The sequence below is a fragment of the Artibeus jamaicensis genome, unplaced genomic scaffold, assembly GCF_021234435.1.
Source record: "Artibeus jamaicensis isolate MK-2021 breed Jamaican fruit bat unplaced genomic scaffold, CSHL_Jam_final scaffold_474, whole genome shotgun sequence".
Lineage (NCBI taxonomy): Eukaryota > Metazoa > Chordata > Mammalia > Chiroptera > Phyllostomidae > Artibeus > Artibeus jamaicensis.
In genome coordinates this window covers 12,113,134-12,136,747 of record NW_026522046.1, presented here as the reverse complement: position 1 = coordinate 12,136,747, position 23,614 = coordinate 12,113,134, and the positions used below count along the sequence as shown (strand labels likewise).

Sequence of the window (23,614 nt, the reverse complement as noted above, 5' to 3'; positions counted from 1 at the left end):
CAAGCAAACGAATCTGAGGTCTCTTTCACTTTATGTGAACCGATGTCCTTTAATACGGTATTTTTCAAAATAATTCAAACATATTATTCCTTAGCTGATTAAATGCTCTATTTTTCTTTAATAAAAATAGTAAACAATCCCCTCATTTAAAAAATCTCATCTCCAGCGAGAAGTAATAAAATAGTAACATTTGTATTTTATCTATGGGCTTACTGTAACGAGTATATCTTGGAAAACTATTTATGAAAACAGTGGACTGGGTTCTTATGGCAGTTGTTGTAATTGGTAACACCAGTACGGGAGAGAACAGGCAGGTTGTATGTTTTGAAGACTAACTCAGAGCAAAAAAGTTTATTCTGTAATAGAACATTGGAGGAGTAAATGCAATTAAAATGTAAACAGGAAATTGTAAACAAGAAATAGCATCCCTCTCTCTTTACTTGACTGAACAGTCTATACAAACTACATAGATATCAAAGATTTTATATATGTACACAGCCAACATAATATCAAAATATATTTTATTCTGGACCTCTTTCGGATCTGATTCAAATTACAGTTGTCAAAGCAATACAATGCAAAGGGGAACTGCAACAACAACAAAAAATGTGCCTAGAAAGGATAAAGGGTCACAGGGGACAAATCATTGTGATGTGGAACCGAAATACATTGTGAGTGTAATTAACATGGTCCAGGACAGCATAGAACATCTATAATCAGTCTTCCTTACACAATAATCATGAAAACTGAACAATAAAGTTCTTTAACATGTACAAAAAACTGTCATGGGCTGGTTTACACTTTTACAACAGTTTTAAAGTTAACGGGATAACTAAAGAAATGATGCAGACATTTTAATCCAGTGCTATAGGTAGGCTCACAGAATTAGACCCAAAGGATTTGTAAAAATCAGAATCAGAACATTATAGCTACAATGTCAAAGTCAGGAAAGAAGAAAATTACTTCTGCATTTAGGGATTACACAGCTACAAAATGCAGTCTGTGGTTTTTGTTTTTAATGAGATGGGTAAGTACATCAGACTAGATACAACATGCAGAATGTTTTTTTAAACTTATCCAGAAACTCCAAAGAAAACATCATGAGATAGCTTACTAGGGGGGGAAAAAGCCTTAGTTATTCACCCTGCTTCAACACTGTCAACATAAAGGCAGAAATAAAGAATGCTGCTATTAATACTTCAGAACTACACGGATAAGACATCAAATTTCTAAATCAGTGTATTAAAAAAGGTGAACACTTCCTCTTTTCTCTCTCTCTTCTACGTTAGCTAGAGTCATGTTAAAAAAAGAAACAAACAAACGGATGCTGGGTGTGACACTTCAGAGCTACTACCGGAAGGAGTAATAATTCATAACTTTCCTACCTCTTTCCATCCCTGCTGATTCAGAGGGGAAAAAAAACAAATAAACCCACAAACCAACCAGGGTCTCTTGTAGATTTGCTGCTATTCCCCAAAATGCTGGCATTTGCTGCCATGCCACAATGTCGGTCCACTGAAACAGGACTTTCGTGGGAGCTGTCAACAGTAGTTCACCAAATCCAAGTACCATCCTTAGCATGTAAGAATAAATGCAGGTTCTATAGAAGTGTACAATGTGCTTAAGAAAATGAAAACTGTTTTGAGAAGAATAAATAGCACTGCGTTTGAAATTTATTTTTCTGCTTCTCTAGCAAAACTTTTTGCTGCCATAAAGATGGCCATTTGTGATTCCTTTAAGTAGCAAAAATGCATACTCCTTATTAGGCCTCTATTCAATAGTTTACATTACTCCTAATGAAATCATTCTACATAAACAGCTCCTTAAAAATAGTACTCTCTCATTAAATCTAATTTGACAGAAAGAAGTTTAAGGAAAAAAGGAGTGCTTTATAAGTTAAGTGAAAATGTACAAATCTTTGGCCTTTCTCTTGACATTTTTATATGTCAAAAAGCAAAACAAAACAAAACAAACCTTCATGTAATTCAATCTCATGATTACTTTTGCACCATAATTTGTTTTTTACACCACAAAAGGAGGCACTTTCAGTATCTGTAAAAGGTGTTTAATCCTAAAATATACTTACTTAGGAATAATTAATTAAAAGAGAATTCAACACACTCTAAGACCTATTAGGAGATTACACACTATCATTTCCAAAACTCGTTTGAAAGTCAATGATGGTACCTGATCAACAACAGGGAATGAGGACGGGAACAAACATGAGACCTGATGGGATTTCCTACATGAAGAAGAACAAAGATTTCCTTCACGATGTTTAAGGGCAACAGCTGCTCTTTAATTCTATTTTAATAAGTGAGTATTCTACTCATTCAAGTTTTCCTTTCTCTTTTTCCTTATGGTAAATTTCTTCCCTATACAACAATGATATATAATGAATACCACAGATAATCTACTGGAATCAGCTGAATTTCAGGAATATGTTCTCAGAAAAAACTAAACGAAAAAATGAGTAAGAACCTCAAATATAGAACTTAATGGGCTGTGGAATCTGGCCTCCTGCAATCATGTTACTGCCCAGATCAGAGGCGATCTGGGTGTTGTCTGTTGGAGCAGCATCGTGGCACATCAGCAGGCAATGAGGATGTTGAGAACAGCAGCAAAGACAAACAACTGTATGCTTGTAAAGAACCCAGGCCTACAAAATGGATACCTTCCAGATAAAGTCTACACTTAAAAGACCCAAGACATCAGGATAATAAAGCTCTGTATTTATAATCTTTCATATGTCCTATTGTGGCTACTACGCTTAAGTAAAATAGCTAAAAAACAAAACAAAACAAAAAAAAAACCAAAAAAACAGAAAAGATGACAATACCATAAAAATGTAGCTGTCTATTTTGGCAGCTATACTGCGCAACTTCTTGACTATCTTTTAATCAGCTGGGGAAAAAGTCAATAACTGTATGCAAATGAATAAATTGTCCATATCAAAATACAAAAGTACTATCATAATCACCTCTGACTTTCAGGTTTAAATTCAGTGCAATTGACAAATGCATCACTAAAGGAAAATGCAGCTTAAACATACTCAAAACATTTGTGTCTATTCCTGGGAGCACATTTAAAAATTATTGCACAGATTTTTTTTATTTTTATTTATTTTTTAAAACAACAACAGAGGTCAACCACAGGTGTGGACCTCCAGCAATAAAAGCAGGATTTCAAGTGCCAGATACTCAGCATATTAGGTTTCCTACGTAAGTCACAGGGTAACAGTTGTAAATATCTATAATGTGATCCAAAACCCTAAAAACAGCTGGCACAAAACCATCATGAATGACTGCCTGTTGGGATGTAGATTTTAAAATATTACAGTATCCTAGTCCCCACTAACAACAACTGGGGTACATATAACAATGTATCATGGAATTAAGTGTATTTATTTTCTTTAACAATAGCAAATGCTATCCTACCTTAGTAAAACCAAGACTTGCTTCAAGCAATGCTCTCTTGTAAAAATAGCAAAACAACGAATGCTGAAAATCAAAGCTGCATTATTACTTGGGCTAATCAGTTTCTACTTAAGACATAGGTTAAAATTTTAGTAGTACAGGCCTCAAAATAGCTAGTGATGGGAATAGTGTTATGAATTTGCTAAGCTTGATACTAAGCAACTCCTTAACTAAAATCTCTGAGATACAATTTGGCAGCTACCTCCTCCGCAGCTGCCTGCCCCGTCCCCGTCTGGCCCGACACGCCCTGTAAGTCACGCACGGCCCGGTGCTGCCACTGGCACATCTTGTGAATGTCTGCTCTTCCCAGCATGAGCGAGAGAGGTGGGATCTAGCATCTACGTCCCTAAGGAACTGCTTGATGTCATCAATAGAGTAAGAGACATGGTATAGTAGTGATTACTGGGGAAAAATAGCAGCTTAAATCTAACTATATATTTGAAAAAATGTAGTCACAAGTACCACAAATGCAGAATCAGAGCAGCAGGGAGGTTAGTGCAATTATATAAAAAAAAAGAAAAACTCTGAATCACTGCTATTTAAAAACACCTTGAAGCAAGTCTTTTGTTTTAAAGATTGTTTTTAAACTAAGGTAGCTAACATTTCGCCATGTAATGGCAGTGTTATATGCCGTTATCTTGCTTTGTATAAAAAATAATAATTGAGAGATTTTTAATACTGGAGTTTCATTACACTACATATTTAAGCTTCTACACAGAATGATGGACACTTGAAGAAGCTAATCCTTATCCAGAAACATTTTAATCTCTTAAAAAACAAAGCAAAAACAAACATATAAACAAACAACAAAACCCCCAAACCTACTTTGCTCCTCTTCACAATAGTGCACATTTTAACCATAATTTAGTTATGGCTACAAAACATCAGAAGATTTTTTATGCATCTTCTCTATGGTATTAAAAAAAAAAAACTTTTGTGCCCTTCTAGTCTCTCATTGGCAGAAATATGTCCCAAAAAAGAAACTACTGTATTTAAGCCACATCACAAAAAAAAAAAAAAACCCACAAAACAAAACAAACAAAAAACAGAGCATAATACCCTTTTACTGATGTGTCTTACCAACTGACATGACCAAAGTCATGTATTTTCATTCAATTTTGAATTTCCCCTTCCATAACATGCACCAATTGAATATATGCTCTGGGAGCCATAAAATGTACCAAACATTTACGTTTTCAAAAGAATGCATTAAAATATTTTTAAGAATTTTTTGTTTAAAAGGTGGAAAAAATATAAACAAGAAACTGATTCACTCCCTTACTTCATGCATCCATAAACTAAACCAAAAACAAAGTTTAAAAGCAAGGACAAACTACTGCTGCAGGTTTTTGTTAAGTCCATTATCTCTGTACATCCATACTCTCAACTGCTTAACTACTGAAGGGAAAAAAAGAATATAATCCATGGTGTCTGCTGAGTCAAAGGGGAGAAACAAGGCTGTCATTAGTATCCAAAAACCGGTACATGTATGGGCTGCTTTTATAATGCATATTTCTTTCTTCTGTTTTTCATATCCCAAACTTCTAAATGCTATTGTAGGGGCACAGCAGATTAGATTCCAGCACTTGGTGAACAGAATTCACAAGCTGTGACAAAACTCTGTCATCTTCAGGGTGCAGTTTTGTCTGTACACACTGTATGTATATATTCTGTTAGATTTGGCTGCAGTGGACTGGCCATGGTTCGAGTGGGACTATAGCAGTCACGGGTCAGGGACAGTCGTTTTGGCTATGTACACATTCATAGTCGGTCCATGGCTTCCAACTAGTAGCGCTATTTCCGAAGATCTAACACACAAACCTGCAAGAAATTTAAATAATCAACCAGTATGTTAAGAACTTCATTGTACATTTTCAGCTTAACTCTTCTGTAGTACAGTTTGAAATCTATTTCTTGGTTCCAAGTTCATGAAACCGGTAAAGCAATAGTAACCGCAGCAATGGACATTTAATGAACAGAAATCAGATAAATTGTTTAAGTGGCTAGAGAAAACAATGATGGGCTAACCTTACAGAGGAAGAAGTTATGTTAAAATTCTGAGGATTTACCGGTACTCTGTTAACTAAGAAGTAGAAAAATATACACTCGAAACATACCATTTCCAATCTCTTGGGTCTTAACAAGACACTACAGGTTGTATTTAGCTAAAGCTTCAGTAACTAGCTAATGACCATTCCCATTCCATCTTCCTTTTGCTTTTAGAGCTTCAGAAGCCATAACTGGCATTTCTGTAAACAGCTGGCCAATCTCATCCTGAAAGTCTCTCAGTATCACACGTCCTCAGACACAGAACTCAACTGCTTCTATTACCCCCTCCCTGGGCCACCAACACTCCTCCGCAGGGAAGGAAAAGTAGAAATAGGCACTGGAAATTCAAGTCTCGCAGAGTGGTATTCTGCTATACTTAACTTCACTAATAAATGTTTACTCTAAAAACAACTGTCCATTTCTTGAATATGAAGACACTCTTTTGGCGAAGGTAGCCTAAAATTTTGCTTACATTACTTGAATGAAATGAACATGAAAAGTATACAGCCTTCAGTAAAAAAAGATCAATACCATATCAAAAGATTCTGAAAATAACACTAACCCACATTTATTCACTGTGCACGCGTGTGTACACACACATGTGCCCAGCCCACCCATTTGGAAACGCTGTGTAACACTTACTGAGCCATCTGATGCACTGGCTCCGACCTTGTCTCCTGCTGCGTTCCAGCAAACTTCAAATATTCCACCTGTTCCCCTATAGCTGTGAACTAGAGCACCTGTCTAAAAGAATGAAAAACAGAATTTTATCAATATTAACATATTATAAGGCTTTATTTCCAGCAATCAAAGGGAGGACTTAGTTTCAACTCCAAAATAAATGCAAGTTCTAAAATACTAGAGCCCTGGCTGGGGTGGCTCAGTGGATTGCGCACCAACCTGCAAAGTGAAAAGTCACCAGTTCGATGCCCAGTCAGGGCATGTGCCTGGGTTACGGGCTAGGTCCCCACTAGGGGGGCATTAGAGAGGCAACTGATTGATGTTTCTCTCCCTCTCTTTCTCCCTCCCTCCCTTCCCCTCTCTCTAAAAGTAAATGAATAAAGTCTTTAAAAAATAAAAACAGAAAAAAATACTAGAAATGCGATTTGATGATCTTTGTATGAAAAGGCAACACCAGTCTGCTCTGAACAGACCATTCACAGGCACGTTCGGTCTCTCCAGTGCTGACCACCATTCTGGGCTGAGGGACCTTGGTCTCTCTGGCACAGTTAACAATGGCCAGAAGTGAACACTCAACGCATGACTCAAAATAAATTTTGATAATGTTATTGAAAGATGCGTAAGTTTGGTCAACATGCAAACAAACAAAATTAGGTCAAAATTTCTTTGTCAAACATCCTAAAGAGGAAGTATAATAAATTTAGTAAAGACAATTCCAGTGTGAGTCTGTTAAGTATTCCATATTAAACTGAGTAGCCTCCTAAGCTACAGGAGTTATAATAGAAGCTAAAAGAACATACATACATTATTCTTGAAAAATGACATAAAAATTGTAAAAGTATAACTAGGAACACAATTTCATCATCAATTTAGCTGAATCATAAGTATAACTAAATTACTTCATTCCTTCAGCAATTAAACCAAAACAATTCAACTGCCAGCGAATAATTAAAAACTCAATACAAAAATGCACTGTCCTAACAAACCAGTCATTAAGCAGGGCAAAGGTCAGAGGTTCTGCTGTGAGAAACTGGAAAACGATGAAGAATATCCCTCTGCTGTTCTGCCCTGACAAACCAGGAAATTATTTCTCAGCTTTAAAGTACTGTATTTTGTCATTTATAATGTGGTCCTAAGTTTTTGGCCCAAACTTTCAGGAAAAACAACTTTTTGTTTTAATTTTTTAATTCATGCTTTTATACTTATTTATATTTGGATAACTTTTTTTGGTATCACTGTATTCCAGTGTATTATTTTCCATATGGATATTGCTACTGCTTCTAGAGTTATACTTGCTGCACATAAGCATAAATAAAAAATTAAAACCAGTTATATAGATACAGAATTAGTACTACCCATGTATAACACGCATCCTTAGTTTCCCTTCAAAATGTGGGTAAAAAAGCGAGCATTACACACAGCAAAATACAGTAACCGAACAGGTCAAACTGCAGGTAGCAGGCCTACCTGAAACAACATGTCAGCCAGCCATGCACCTGGTAAATACCTTCCCAGACAGCCAACCCCAAGTATATCACTAAAGACTGATAACCAAAATAGAAAAGAAAAATTTGCACAGACTAGTGCTTCTTATTGAACATAAGAAAAATGACTATTTCAAAGGGGGCCAAATATATGGAGACAAAAGATGACCTGACTTCAGGTGGTGGGTAGAATGCAATATACAGCCCACGGGTCCTGGAAATGTACTCCTGAAACCAATACGACCCTATGAACCAGTAGCCCCAATAAATTTAATTAAAAATTAAAATAAGTAAAATAACTCGGACATACCTGTGTGTTCCAGATGTGTACACATTTGTCAAAAGAACCACTTGCCAGATACCTGCCATCAGGACTGAAAGCTACACTGTACACAGGCTCTTGGTGTTTCGTCAAAGTATGGATGCAAATTCCTCGGTCTACATCCCATAATCTAACAGTAGAGTCGAAGGATGCACTGACCGGAAGAAGGAAAAGATACAGTTCTATAAATAATGAAATACTCCCAGGTCCACCCCTGATGGACAACATTCAACCATTCCCAAGAGCTACCACCGATTCCTCCTGAGCCGCAGACTGGACTGCCAGGAAGAAGGTACTCTAGAAGCAACCCCACAGTGAGAAAAGGCAGCGTCAGGACATCTCCAAGTCCTGAGCTGGAAAACATAAATGAGCTAATTCACTGTATTCCTTTGCTCTTTAAATAATTCCTTTACATTGATCCATGGTTAAATAATTCCTCTATATTGATCCATGGTTTTGAATACTGTACTGATTGTATTTTTACCTTTATAGCTCTTTTTAATGTTGAAGAAATTTTATTGCACTGTGCCTCAATTACTTGAGTAGTCATCAGAAAATATTTGATATCTCCAGAGAAGAAAAAAAACCCTATTATAACCTGAAATAATAAAACTCCATTTAAAAACCCATTAAAAATATTCCTTGCAAGATGGATATATTCCCACTTCGTGGAACCTTCCCTAGTTTTCTGTCACATTTATTAGGAGTTCCATTTGTATAAGACTTTAAAATAAAGAACAAAGCATAAGTATTACCTTGCTAACATAAGGTTGGCGTTTGGATTATTTGTCCCCGGCCCTGTCGGACTCCACTTGATAGTATAAATTTCTTTATTATGTGCTTGCAAATCATGGACACAATTGTCTTGTTTCATACTCCATATCTAAGCAAAAAAGTTTTACATAATTATTTTTCCATACAAAAGATACACTTAAAATACAATCTTACCAATTCAAAATGTAAGTGCTATGACCAAAACAATGTTTATAGAAATCCAGGGAATATTTGCAAAGAAATTAAAACATAGAATAGATTTATCTTTTTAAAATGGCAGTCCTTTCCAAATATTCACTATTGTGAGGCTTCTGGACTAAATAAAGTGTAGTTTTAAGATTATTTTTAATAGCTTCAGGTGCTATAAACTCTAACATTCAATAAAGCTCCTTGGGTAACATTTCTAAAATGTTTAAGGCACTGATTTTTATGCTGTCCCTTAAATAGAGATCAATGTTATAAATTGCAATTAGAATTTAAAATCAAGAAATATTTTGCAAGAGACAACAGATAAGCAACTTACAAATAGGACGAGATTCATGTTGAAAACAAAACATAGGCAACAACAGTGAAAAGAAGCCGAGCAGGACTACACAAAACTGAAAAGCCTCTGCACAGCAAAGACATCAATAAATAAGACAAAAAGGCTGCCTACAACATGGGAGAAAATATTTGCACAACATATGTCCGGTATAGGGCTGATTTCCATGGAAATATAAGGAACTCTTCCTACAACTCAACAGCAAAAAACTTACAGTGGCTAGAAAAGCATTTTTACCAGGATTGTCCGCAAGAAAGCCCAGGCTTGAGAAAAACTACCTAACTAAAGACACAGCAGGATTTAAGGGAAATAAGCTACCAGGTTATTACCAAGGTCACATTTAGTCTGAGTCTGTTCATGGAAGCAGGGAAAGCAGTTTTCCTTAATGATTATGCCAGCTGTAAAGGTCGTGTCTGCACGATGCAAGTGCAAGTCACCGGCATTGCAAAGTCAAGAATAAAATTATTTTCAGTGGGTGTCTTGCAGGAAAGAGCTCCATTAATTTTGGAGGTTAGTATTAGGTTGCTCTTTATATAAAAATGTTTTCCCCCCTCTAACTGTGGTATATGATGTATAGAAGTGTTGGTTTTGCTTTTAGTCACACAACAAGAAAAACGTAAACTCATGCTGAGATGTGGATGCTGGCGTGTCGATTGGGCTCACCCACCCCGGAAGTGATTCTCTGCTACCTTCTCACTTTCTGGGCACGGGTGACACACACGAACACCACAGCAAGATCGAATTCATACAATGCACAGAATCTCAAAGGCATGAATGTTACAGAGATGCTTGTAACTTATCAGTCGAATCTTCACATGTGTGAATACACTTACTGCACCAACAGAAGACTTTCTAATAATAAGAACAACCAATAATAGCACATTTCTAGGTATCATAATTCCTATCTTGCAGCCATCCTTTTCATAGAATTTATTTACTATAGTCAAGCATTTGAAATATTTCATAAAAGGAAACGTAAAAAACAAGGTTTAAGCACTCAACGAACTGTAAGAGACATTTTAAACAGTGTTCAAATGGCCTGAGCAGTGACACCATCTGACATCTCCACCCCACTTCCCCCCAGTCTCCAAATTACCTTCAAAGTCATGTCATCAGAACAGGAGGCCAGAAGATTGCCAGTCGGGTCCCACTTGATAGCATTTACTTCATTCTAAACACAACAGTAAATATTCACATTTTCATTTGATAGACTGGGTTGCTCACACTTCAAAACCACTCTGAAATGTTACTTATTCATCACAATCACTTTAAAGGCAGAAAAAGGGTTTCTCACCGTGTGTCCCTGGAATGTTTTAATAGGTCTGTCTTGTCCTAATTTGCAGACGTGAATGCACATGTCTGTGCTACAGGAAGCAAAGGTGTTGTTGCTCTGCCAGTCAACGTCCAGTGCCGGTGCTGCGGAGGAAAGAAGGCCAGGTCTGCAGCCGTTCCACAGCAGGACGCGCTTTAAACCACGGGCGCACACCGTGTATGCTAACAGAACTACAACTCTGTACTTTAAAAAGCAGAGTTTTAAAGAACTCTAAGTATCAGAAATATTAATAAATTTCGGTGTAGTTGCCTCTATATTAGACACAGCCTAAGAGAAAGTACACTGGCCTGGTAATGAGGAGATTAGTTTCTGAGAGTGTGCCCTGTGAGTTACTGGCACTGGATTTTTGGTGTCTCATGTGGGAATGATAAAATTATACACGATGCTATACTTTGTTTCTAAAATTCTTTTGAATGTTCAATAAAAACAAAGCCTTGATTCTGCCACTCCCTAACTGGTTGTGGCCCTAAGCAAGTCACTGAACTTCTCATGAAATTTTCCTCATCTAAAAAGTGGGAATAAAATCTTTAAGCTTGTGAAAATCAAGTGAGATGATATATATGGAAAGTACTTCATAAATTACAAGTTAAATATTACACTAAATGCTTACCATTCTCAGTAGCTACTCAATAAATGGAATATGCACACAATTCACAACGTATTGTCTTCTAAGAGATTCCCATCAAATACCTTAGAATCTATGTCACTGAATTTTGAGCCTCTGAGGCTCAAAGAGTGGCTGACATTTAACGCTTACTTTAGCTTTACTATGATTAAAGATTCCTTTCATTTTCCCCTGCTGCAAGGTACAAAGACTCTATAATTAGTAACACAGATTAAGGCAATGATAGCAAGTAATCAGGGTAGGCAACAGGAAAATAGTAAAAACAATGGATTTAGAGCAGGAGTGGACACTCTAGGGCCCATGCCAAGAACAATTTTTGTATTTTAACTGGTTACAGGGAACAAAAAAAAATCAAAGTCTACATTTGATCAAAAGACGACCCATGAATGTGAAAATCACACGAAGTTCCAATTTTGGTGGCCAAACAGAAAGTTTCATTAAAACCCAGCCCAGCTCCTTAGGTTACATACTATCTATGGCTGCTTTTGCATTACAAGGGCAGATCTGACTAGTTGCAACAGAGATTGATTCTACAGCTTACAAAGACTAAAAGTTATTTTTCTGAACCTTTACAGAACAAGTTTACCATTTAGAGGAAAATGAAGAAAAACAGGAAGGTTTAAATTTAAGCTGTGTATCCTCATTATTAGCGATACAAAGCACTTAATAAAGAAGGTCAGAGCTGGCAGCGATGGGAAGGGAAAAACCAAGCCACCCTGTGTGTACCTAATTACAGTAGTAGTGGCGACGCTGAGACTAAATACTGTAAGTGGGTGTTCTGAGCACTGATAGACTGATAGCCAAAGAGTATGTCATGTGTGAGAGCTTGCAACTATGGAAAACAGCAGCTAAAAGAAAGAAAAGAAAGAATTAAAGCATTTATGACTCAAACTAATATTTAATCAGAATTTGCAGAACTATAACAAGACATTTTTTTAAAAATAAAGGACAACAGGTATCAGTGAAACTGATTTCATTAACTGGCTAGAGACAAACCAGGAAAAATACTAAAATCTAGAGTATGGCTCAAGGAAGCTAATGATAGTAATATGGCTAGACATTATTGAAGAACTAGCTTTGGGTAAATTTCCACAGTGAAAAACCAGGAATCAGGACACTACCTGGACTGAGTGAGTAAAGGAAAAATAATAAAAGATGGAAAAACACATGTTTAATACAAACTTACTATGCAGAGGTATGAAATATTAAATCCTCAACTCAAGCAACCTAATAAAAATACAGTGGCTGATATAAAATATTAGCATATGTCTTTTGTATAAAAATTTCAAATTGTAAGAATTCCCACCAGATTAAAAAAAAAAAAAAAGAATTTTAGAGCAGGCAAGCAAGGCGAACTTCAAAGACTATTACAGTCCCAAGGCATCGCTGCTCTGGGTGGTCCCGGCCCCCTCCCTCCCTGCAGAACTCTTCACCTCTGCTGCGGGTCCAGCTGCCAGCTTCTGCGTGCTTTGGGTGCTGAGGGCTCCCAGGGGAAAACTTCTTCAGAGAACCACCTGCTCTGCCATCTATTCCCCCCAAATGTGGCTAGCACCCAATAGCTGGTGTTGCAAGAGGAAGGAGACCAGGTTAAAAAACATGGCACCCATGGCCCAAAATGAGAACAGTTCTGAGCTGCAAACACACACTATAGAGCAGTGTCTGGATCAGCCTGAAAATGGGCCGGCAGAAACTCCTCCCTCCCAACCCATTTTGCTTCCACAGCTCTGCACTTGTTTCTCCTGGGAAGGTTCCTTTAATAAATCATTTCACTCAAATGCTTGGATCAAGGTCTGCTTCCAAGAGAATTCAACTTAAACCAGCCAGTAAATAAGGATACAGGCCAGCCCTGGCCTTGTGTTGATTCTCTACCAGGGCACATACTGGGGTTGTGGGTTCGACCCCTGGTCAGGGCATGTGCGGGAGGAAACCGACTGATGTTTCTCCCTCCCTAAGATCAATAAACATATCCTCGGATGAGGATTAAAAAAATTAAACAAAAATACAGGCTTACTTTGATCAGCACCGTGTGTGGACCCTGCTGCTGTCTGTGTGCATCATGACTTCCCAGAGCAACACAGGTGAGGGGACTGTCCTGTTCATCTGCCACCTTTGCTATCAGGCCCACTCCTGCCACACTCTGCCCGCCTGTGCGCTGCACCCAGCAGGCTGACTCTCCCAAATTACATATTCCAGCCTCCTTGGCCTCCGGTTTCCAGAAGGGCTCATGCAGAGGAAGACACTGTCAAGAGCCCAAGGTCAGGAGAAAGAAAGACAGGCGATTTTACTCCCATTTCTCTCTTTCAGGCCGATCCCTGGCAGAGGCTAGGTTTACTCCGCGGTGCCTGCTCTTGCCAGATAGCCTCTCTCCCAAGGTTCCAATTCACACTGCGTATTTGGATCCTGCCACCTTCTCTAAGTCTTAGGTTTCCGGCAGTTGTTAAACTCTGAGTCACCTCTTATTCCTCTGTTTTTCACTCTTTCAACATCTCTGCAACTATTTCCTTGTATTAAATTCTCTCTCCTGGATTACTTGGTTTAGGTTCTGTGCTCGTGCCTGGAATATGACTCAGTAACTACTTACACTACACTTCCATTCTGACATTAAATATATTACTTAAGCTATTTCAAAACCAATTTTAACAAAATGTTCCTTAGGTAAATAATTTGTTGGAGTGTTAAGAAGAGGCAAAAAAAGACCTAAAAAATCAAATTAATTTAGAAGACAAAGGTATAACAAAGTGCCATAAAGAAGGCCATGCATCTGTCATGACACGTAAGAGGACTAATTTCATTCGGGCTGTCTGCAAAACATTTGGTTGGAGAAAGTAAGAGGTGCAATTCCAACAAATACACCGTTAGGTTCAAAACAAAACAAAAACAAACCGTGTAACCAGGTAAAGATAACTGGAGGAAGCTGGGTCAACATGAGCTGCATGCTTAATGTTTCTGTGGTATGCCTGGCTCATAAGATGCAAAGGTTATAGATTGCTGTAATCAAAGAATTCCTCCTTACTTTGTATTTCATCCTAAACTAAAATGAAGCTAGGTAATACAAGTTCTTTAGGAGAGAAACAGACCTCTGACATAAAATGTACTTTTATGTACGCAATATGTTAGGGGTATGATCATTATTACTGGTCTCATTTTACTTATGATAAGAGTCTAAGAAAAGTTAATTTGCCCAGGGTTACACAAAATTTTAAAATCCTGGAACTAAGATCCAAATTTCTGTGTCCTTGGTAAGTTAAAAAGGTAATGAACAAACCTATGAGGACAGGGAAGAAAGACATTCATTACTTGTTTATTTTTTTAAACAGCTTTATTCATATAAAATTTACATACCATAAAGTTCATCCATGTAGAGTATATAATTTAATGGTTTGTGACATATTACATTATTAATTTAAAAATATTATGGTCATATGTCACATGAAACTTGTTATTTTTTAAGGGATTTCTAAGATTTTTATTTATTTTTAAAGAGAGAGGAAGGGAAGGAGAAAAAGAGGGAGAGAAACATCAGTATGTGATTGCCTCTTGTGCACCCCGTCCTGGGGACCTGGCCCGCAACCCAGGCATGTGCCCTGACTGGGAATCGAATCAGCAACCTTTTGTTTGTCAGGCCAGTACTCAATCTTCTGAGCCACACCAGCCAGGGTAAATTTGTCATTTTATTAAGTGTACAATTCAGTGGTCTTAATTACATTCATAATGTTGTCCAACCATCACCACTATTTCCAAAACTTTTTCACCACTCCAAACTAATACAGAAACTCTAAGCATTAAGCAATAACCATTAAGCAATAAGTCACCATTTCTCCCACTCCCAGCCCCTGCTAACCTCTAATCTTTACTTTTTGTCTCTATGAATTTGCTTATTGTAGTTGTTTCCTGTAAGTAGAATGTTTGTTCATTTGTGTCTAGGTTCCTTCATTTAGCGTAATGTGTACAAGGTTCATTGATAGTGCAGCATGTCTCAGAACCTCATTCCTTTTCAGGGCTGAATAATAATCCACTGTCCATACAGTCCACACTTTGCTTATCCATCCATGTGTTGATGGACACGGGATTGTTTCCACCTTCTGGCTACTGTGAACACTGACATACAAGAATTTGTTCAAGCCCGTTTCCATCCTTTTGGGAGTATACCTGGGAGTAGCACTGCTAGACTACATGGCAACTCTGTATTTAGCTTTCAGAGTTAGCCCTACTGTTTCCCAGTGAATGTACCATTTACATGACCACTGAAAGAGTGGAAGGGGTCCCAATCTCTCCACATCTTCATGAACGATGTTACGTTTCATAGCTGTCCTAAAGGGTATGAAGTGGTAACTCATTATAACTCACCTGTAATCATGATTTATGCTTAACACAAAAGTGTACACAGGAGAACATTTAGTACAGGAATTAAAATACAGTAATTTAAAAAGTGTGGTAGACTTCCATTTCTGGTCAAGATGGAATGACAGGGACCTTATTTATCTCCTGCCCCAAACAACCAAAAAAATTACAGAATACTCTCAGAAATTTCAGGAGAGAAGGGAAACCCAACAATTAATGTGCCTTCAGAATTGCCCAAGCTTACAATCTGAAAAAAAATGTCCAGGTCTTGGCACAGGAAATACTAAAATCCCTAGCCCAGGCGTGGCAAACTCATTTTCACCAGGGGCCACTTCAGCCTCACAGTTGTCTTCAAAGGGCCGAACATGTATAAATGTAACTACTACTTAGCAGTTATCAAGAGCTCGGCACTGCTGCCAGATAGAAACAAGGTGCTGGGCGGGATAAAACAAGGTGGTGAGCCAGATTCTGCAGATCACCGGATCCGGACCCCAGGCCTTGTGTTTGTCACCTGTGCCTTAGATAGACATCCATAAAATTTCTGTGTTGAATTGACAAAGCTGAGAATCTGGGGAAACAAAGGCAATTAGAACTCCCAGGACAGAGCACTGGAAAGGGGAGAGCTATGCAGAGAGCTCTGAAGATCTGCCATGGGTCCTACTCAATATTCTGCTGAGTACAATGAGCACAAGTGTGTGAGGATACTAGCTGAGACCAGGGAACGAAAAACTCAAAAAACATGCAGAAAAACAATGCCTGAAATGCAAGCCTGGGAATAGTGTCTATGTCTACCAGTCAGACTAGAAACCTCATGACTCATGGAATACTCATTAGAGTACACTTAAGGCTTGTGCCTCTCTGCTGGGAAAGAATCAGCACTGTTTCAGTCATTTAACAAGCTTATAAGCAAGACCCAAAAGGATCAAACCATTTACTGTGTTCCAAGTCAAATTTATGAATATTTTTATAAGAATACAAAAATATCCAGCAACCAACAAGGCAAAATTCAGAACATTTCACTTCCAAACAAAAGTAACAAGGCATGAAAATCTGAAGGAAAATGTGGCCCAAATAAAGAGAAAAATCATGGTGCAACTAGCAAAGACATCAAAGCAATTGAAACTACAGTTAGCCATTGAACAATGCAGACACCAACCCTCTTGTGCAATCAAACATCTGTGTGCAACTTCTGACTCTCCAAAAACTCAACTAAGAGTCTTCCTGTGGTATCTGGAGGGCACTGGTTCCAGAAACCCTGCAAATACTCAAAATCCCTGGATGCTCAAGTCCCTTGTATAGAGTGGTGTAGGAAAACACAGCTGGCCCTCTGCATCTGAGGGTGTTTGCACCCATGAATGTAAAACCTACGGCTATGGAGGGAACAAATATTTATTGAAAAAAGTCGGCATATACATGGACCCATGCAGTTCAAACCCATGTTCTTCAAGGGTCAACTATATATACCACATATTCAGGTAACTAAGTAGATACATGAAAGATTTATAAGAGACCAAAATCAAGCTTCTACAGAGAAAAACTGAAATGCGAAATGAAAATGCACTAGATAAGATAAACTGCAAATTAGAAATTACAGAAAAAAAGTATTAGTGGTCTGGGAAACAGCAAAGAAGTAATCCAATATTTAAAAACAGAACAGAAAGTCTAAAAAAACCCCAAACAGATCATCAGCAAATTGTAGGATGTTGAGCAGACTAATAAATATGTAATCAGAATCCCAGGTTTGGGGGAGGGGGTGTTGAAAAAAAGGGTCAATGTTTTTTTTTTAATTTGCAGAAAACTATGAAACAATAGATTTAACTAATTCCAAGGACAATAAACATGAAAACACTGCCAAGGTATGATACTCAAATTTGCCAAAACAAGTGATAAGAAGAAACTCTTGAAAACAAGACAGTTATGGACAGGTAGTAAAGATGAAATGGTAGCAATTTCAAATGAAAAATAAATAAAAAAAGAATGGAACATTTCCTTTAAAGTACTGAAAGAAACAAAACCCTATAAATCCCAGAATTATATACCCAACACAAACCTTTCAAAAATGACAGTAAAATAAAGATTTGTTCGGCTTACAAAAACTAAAAGAATTCATCAGCTTCAGATCTTCACTGTAAGAACTATTACAGTAGTTCAGGAAGAAAAAATGACATCAAATGAAAATACATATCTATGCAAAGGAATGGACTGTTATAAATGGCAGCTATAGGAGCAAAACCTATTTAATTATTTAATCCCTTTTAAATATTACTTGAAGGTAGCTGGTACCTTTAATAAAGATGTGTACTATAAATCCTAATGTAACCATTACAATAAAAAACAAGTTATTAACCCACCAAAGGAGGGAAAATATAATCATAAAAATATTTAATCCAAAAGGAGGCAGAAAAAGAGATACAGAAATATGATTAATTTAAATATATCAATGATCACATTAAATGTAACTATCCTCAATATCATTAAAAGACAAAGACTGACACTGAATAACAAGTATTATGTGTCATACCTACATAAAATATGCTTCAAATATAAAGACATCCATAGAATGAAAATAAAAGGATGGGATAATATATACTATGCCAGTACTAACTGAAAGAAAACTGGGAGACCTATATTAATATCAGATAAATTAGATTTCAGGGAACAGAAAATTAAAGGGGGAAAAAAAAGACACTCATTAACAAAATGATACAGGAGTCATTTCAACATGAGGATGTAACAACCCTAAACATTCATGTCTGTAATAACATTGTTTCAACATACATAAAGCAGAAACTGACACAGCTTCTAAGGAAACAAAAATCACTGTTTCCAACTTTGTTGAACATTTCAATACCCCTCTCTCACAATGGACTGTATGAACAGATGGAAAAACCAGTAGGGCTATAAAAGATATGAAAAGCACTATCAAACAACTTGACCTAAATGACACAGGAACAATGGAATTAAATTACAAATCAATATTACAAAGATATCAGGAAACTTCCCAAATACTCAGAAATTAACACTATTCTAAGATCAAAGGATAAATCAAAAGTGGAAAGTATTTTGAGATGTCACTAAGTAGTTAAGTAGTTAGAGGTAAATGTATAGCACTACATTCCCATATCAGAAAAGCAGAAAAGTCTCAAAAATCAGTGACCTCAACCTCTAAAAGCATGACAAATAAAGGAGTTAATAAATTATGGAATTCATCAACATTAATAACTTTTGATCTCCAAAGACACTGTCAAAAGAATGCACAGACAAGCCACAGACTACAAGACAATATCTGTAAATATTAGATAAAAGGCTTACATCCAGAATACGTAAGGAACTTGCAAAACTCAATCATAAGAAAAATTAAAGGTTCAAAAATTTAAACAGGTACTTCACCAAAGAAGACATAAAGATGGCAAGATGCTCAACATCATTAGTCATTAGGAAGTGCAAATTAAACCGCAGTGAAATACTAGTACACACACCTTAAAATGGCTCCAATTAAAAAAGACTGACCACATAAAAAAATGCTGGCAAGAATGCAGAGAGACTGGAATAAACACTGCTGGTGAGAACGTGACCCACTTTGGAAAATGTACTGCGGAAAACAGTCTGGCAGTTTAGTAACAAGTTAAATACACACCTAGCATATGATCTAGTTATTCCCCTTCTACGTATTCACACAGGAGAGAGGAAAGCACAAGTGTACATGAACGTTGACAGTGGTTTTGTTTGTAATAAGCAAAAACCTAAACAATCCAAATATGCTTCAGTAGGTGATGAATAAAGTGTGGTGCACACACACACACACACACACACACAGAAATACTACCCACCCATCAACTGAAAACAAAATAATTACAAAAAAGAATACATACTGTGTGATTCTGTTAACATTATGTAAACTAATTACCAGTGGTTGCCTGTGGATGGGGGTGAGGACCACAAAGGGGAGGAGGAAACTTCTGAAGCCAACAGATGTACTATATAGTTCAATGTCTTCAATGTGGTGATGGATTTAATACTATATACATAGGTCAAAACATATCAAACTGTACAATTTAAATACATATATAAGGTGGCACAAAAGTGGGTTTACAGTTGTTCATATGGAAAATAATACAATAATTAATCAATAATGTAAGAATAAACTGTCTTATGTACTTGCAACTGTAAACCTACTTCTCTCCCATCCTGTAGTTAATTTTTTGTTAATTATACCTGAATAAAGCTGTTCTAAAAACCAAAAGGCATGGCAAGAAAGACTGCTACTGGTAAAAAAAGCTATGTAACTTGTGAGATGACTTTAACCCCATCTACCTCATTGGGCCATCGCCCAGACTGAACAGGACAGTGAGCGCACAGAGCAGCACCTCCAGGGCACACGCAGCACACACCACACAGCAGCCAGTGACGGCACCGCACACACACTCATGTCGACATTCTACTACTTCTAGGAGGCAGGAGAGACTTTTACATGAAACTGACAGAGGCCTAACAGAATGATATTTGGGTGAAGACTAGAAGCAAAGATGAACAAAAACTGATGTGTAAATGTCTATTAATGTGGTAAGCTTTAATCAAGCTGAGTTTTTTTAAACATTATGCTTGCAAATTACTCAGACACTAAGAAAAATAATTTTGTGCCTTGATTGTTCAGTTACATTAAATACAGGCAAAAAAGCAAATTGCCAGAAGCTGTGCCACTCTCTGTGAAAAAATGTTACAAAGACTTGAAAATAACCATTTACTTTAGCCAGCCACCAAACGAAAGCTCTTCTGAACCAGACCAAAACCTTGAAAGAATTCAATCAGGTGCTGGAATACTAAAACTACGGTTCTAGTGGTTATTAGGCATCTTGTTCTAGTTTACCATCGGCTGCTGTCATCAGGAGACCCACTGAAGGCAAGTACAATCGTCCCAGCTGCCGAGGAGCACAGGCACTGAAGCGCACCTGTCTGCACGCATCGGCCTGCGCATCCCGGTGCGTGCCTACACACCACAACTGACGGGGCACACGAGTTTGTGGGGCAGATTTACCAGTGTAAGCACCAAATTATTTCCTAAAGGAAAAATCCATCTATGCACCAAAGTTTCAAGAACACTGGAAAAGCCTTTTATTTTATGTACATTGGTGGACTAATTTAGATGTATCAATCCCACATAAGAAATGTAACAATACTTAAATCTGTAGGAGCATATACAGTATTTTGATATACATTACTTAGTCTTATCCTCATAACAGACAGATATTATTACCCTTCATCTACAGGTAGAGAAAATGAGGCTCAGCAAGGTTGAGTGGCTTGCTCAGTCTTAAAGCTTGTTAAGGGGGGTGAAACTGACATTCAAACTTGGACCTCCTGATTCAAATATCTATGTCCTTACCATTAAGCAATACAAACCAGGCCTCAACTGCTTTATTATGGCACATTTCACAGGAAACTTTTGATGATCCTCTAACAACAAGCCATCTGAAAGTCACGGAACATCAGCACCTCAAAGAGCTAGTGACAAGATTGATGATATTGGTTGCGCTGAGGTTTTAAATGATTTTATGCTGTTACAGGTTTAATTAGAAAAACAGAAGAGAGTTCCAGCTCTTATGTGCATGGGAAGGACTTACCTGAGTGGAAAGGAAACTGCTGCTTGGCCTCACCAGTGTGTGCATCCCAAATAATTGTTGTCTGATATTAAAAAGGGGGAAAAAACACCACTAAGAATTACAGGGAACTTACTATAATGCATTAAGTTAGATTCCTAAAAATGGTAAAATAATATGAAATGTCAGAGTGAATTTAATGTTTAACATTTACTTTCCCCAAATTGTATAATGAGGCCACACTCCACTTCCAGGGCTGGCGAGGAAGATGGGGCTGGTAACAATTAAGCAGTTAAATTTTTCCCTAATGGTTTTTCATCAGTAAACTTAGTTGAAATAACAATTATTGGTTTGTCTACAAAGTACCAGGCATCATATTACATTGCTTTAAAAACTCCATAGCAATAGTGTATTAAAGGTTTTTTTATAGCTACTTAGCTATAAGGAAGAAAATTCTTAGTTGACAAAGTAGTCAGCCAACTCTCAGTATTAAGATTTTTAAAGCTCACATTTACATATAAGGCAGCTTGAATTTTGACAATATTTAAAACTGTCTTTTATATCAAAGTGTGACATATAAATCTGAATGGATATATTCACCCTTCCTTTCCATACTCCCTCATCACCGATTTCGTGATTCTGGGGATGGAGAGTACCATGTGGTGCAGTGACTATGAAGCCGGTTCTGCCTTCCAGTCCTGGCCACCTTCACTTTCCTTTTCACGATGCACCCAGTTACCTACAAGCCTGTGTTTTCCTAGATTCAAATAATCCTAAACCTGGATTCATTTTAGGAGGTGCAGTTAAGGGGAATGACCTAAGAAAATAAAAGAGAAAAAAAGACCGTATTTCCAACCTATACATATTCACCAACTTAATTAGGTGAAAAAGCTGGAAAGATCGTGCACTTTTTACATTTTCAATTAAGCACCGGGAGTTCGGCTCACACACTGGCTCTAAGACTTCCCGTGGAATCACTCCAGAGCCGCACTCACTGGTGAGATACACTAGGAACTTTAGAAGGCAGCAAAAAGCATGACGTTCGTTACGGCCCAGATGCCAGCACAAGGAGGAGGGCAGCCACCCAGACAAAGAATAAAAGGCGTTCTGATGAGCAGGTTCAGGAAGGAGCCGACTGAAAATCTAAGGAAGTATCTGTTACCATCACAAATTCATACCTGAATTTCCCAAATATGAATGTTTTACTGTTTACGTAAAGAGCAGCGAGCACGTTACTTCCAATTATGGTCTGTACCACAGTAATCTTTACAGGATGTAGCTTAATGTTCTTTACCTTATCTACTCCAGCACTTAGGATGAAATTTCCTTTCTTGTTCCACTTTAATGCAAATATAGGGCCTTTATGCTGCCCCAAGGTGCTAGCAAGGTTACCTAATATTTAAAAAAAACATTAAAATTAATTCACGCATTATAACTTAAACCAACAACAAAGGAAAAGAAAAATGCTTCACTTACCGTCTTTAGTCCATATTCTGGCAAACCCATCGTAGGAACCAGTTGCTAGAAGTGTACCTTCACTCTGTCAGAGAAACACATTTCTTTCAATTACGAAATCCAGAAATGGCATTTAACTTACTAAAATATTTTGCGTTTAAATGACATTCTCTGCTTCAAAACTTTCCAGTTTTGCCTATTTGGGAGTGCCACCAAGGCCTATGAAACACCCTTCACCACTGGGAAGCTCAAGTTTTGGCGGCACTTAGCCAGTGTGCAAGCCTGCGTCCTGACCTCAAAATGGCAGCAACTGCTTGGGAACAGAACCCGCCTCACTCCCTGGGCGCCGAGGACGCCCACAGCTAAAGCTGGGGGAGGCTGCAAGTCTGGGAAGGATGTCAAAAATCATAACTCTTAACAATTAAATAGAAGTAAAAAAGCAAAATCTTCCAAAATATTTCATTATGATTACAAGCTATGACCCTCTTTAAATCTTTTACTGTCTAAACAAAATGTGTTATATGATACAAATAATGCTGTTTCAGATGATCAAATTCTTAATATCATTGAATGTCTCTTTCTAATGCTTTCCAAATATAAAATCCTGACCGGTAAAAAATGCAACACAAGAAAAAGAGCCAGAAAGGAGTGCAGGTGACTTGACAGCAAAAAAGGTCGAGTACAACTGCCTGGAACAACTTGACAAGGGGGAGAAATCCATTCCGATTTCTCTGAGCTTGTATTCCCTTGTGTCCTTGTCTCGATGGATGGCACGGTGGAAGGGCGGATCTAACACGGTATGGACCAGCACGGTATGGACCACGGCAAGTCACAGAGTGGATTACGCAGACTACTGCTCGGATGAGTACACTGTACTGGAGACACAGAATGAAATCCTGCCTTACCTAGTTAGTACCTTCTGGCTGCTTTTTGTAA

The 23,614-nt window shown here is 37.6% G+C and overlaps 1 protein-coding gene across 9 annotated transcripts in view; it reads right to left on the bottom strand.

Moving 5' to 3' along the window:
* Positions 1–504: 504 nt before the first annotated feature.
* Positions 505–23,614, bottom strand: part of TBL1XR1 (TBL1X/Y related 1) — a 152,877-nt gene continuing 129,767 nt past the window's right edge. For 8 of the 9 annotated variants that reach the window (XM_037128333.2, XM_053657952.1, XM_037128332.2 and 5 more), the window contains 9 exons: positions 22,700–22,763; positions 22,518–22,615; positions 21,248–21,308; positions 10,622–10,743; positions 10,424–10,498; positions 8,768–8,895; positions 8,001–8,166; positions 6,168–6,269; positions 505–5,297 (listed from right to left, as the gene is read on the bottom strand). In XM_037128333.2, the coding sequence (XP_036984228.1) occupies positions 5,271–5,297; positions 6,168–6,269; positions 8,001–8,166; positions 8,768–8,895; positions 10,424–10,498; positions 10,622–10,743; positions 21,248–21,308; positions 22,518–22,615; positions 22,700–22,763 (843 nt within the window). In that variant the 3' untranslated portion in view covers positions 505–5,270. Of the gene's footprint in view, positions 5,298–6,167; positions 6,270–8,000; positions 8,167–8,763; positions 8,896–10,423; positions 10,499–10,621; positions 10,744–21,247; positions 21,309–22,517; positions 22,616–22,699; positions 22,764–23,614 lie in introns of those variants that run through there. The other variant, XM_053657957.1, reaches the window with a different exon arrangement.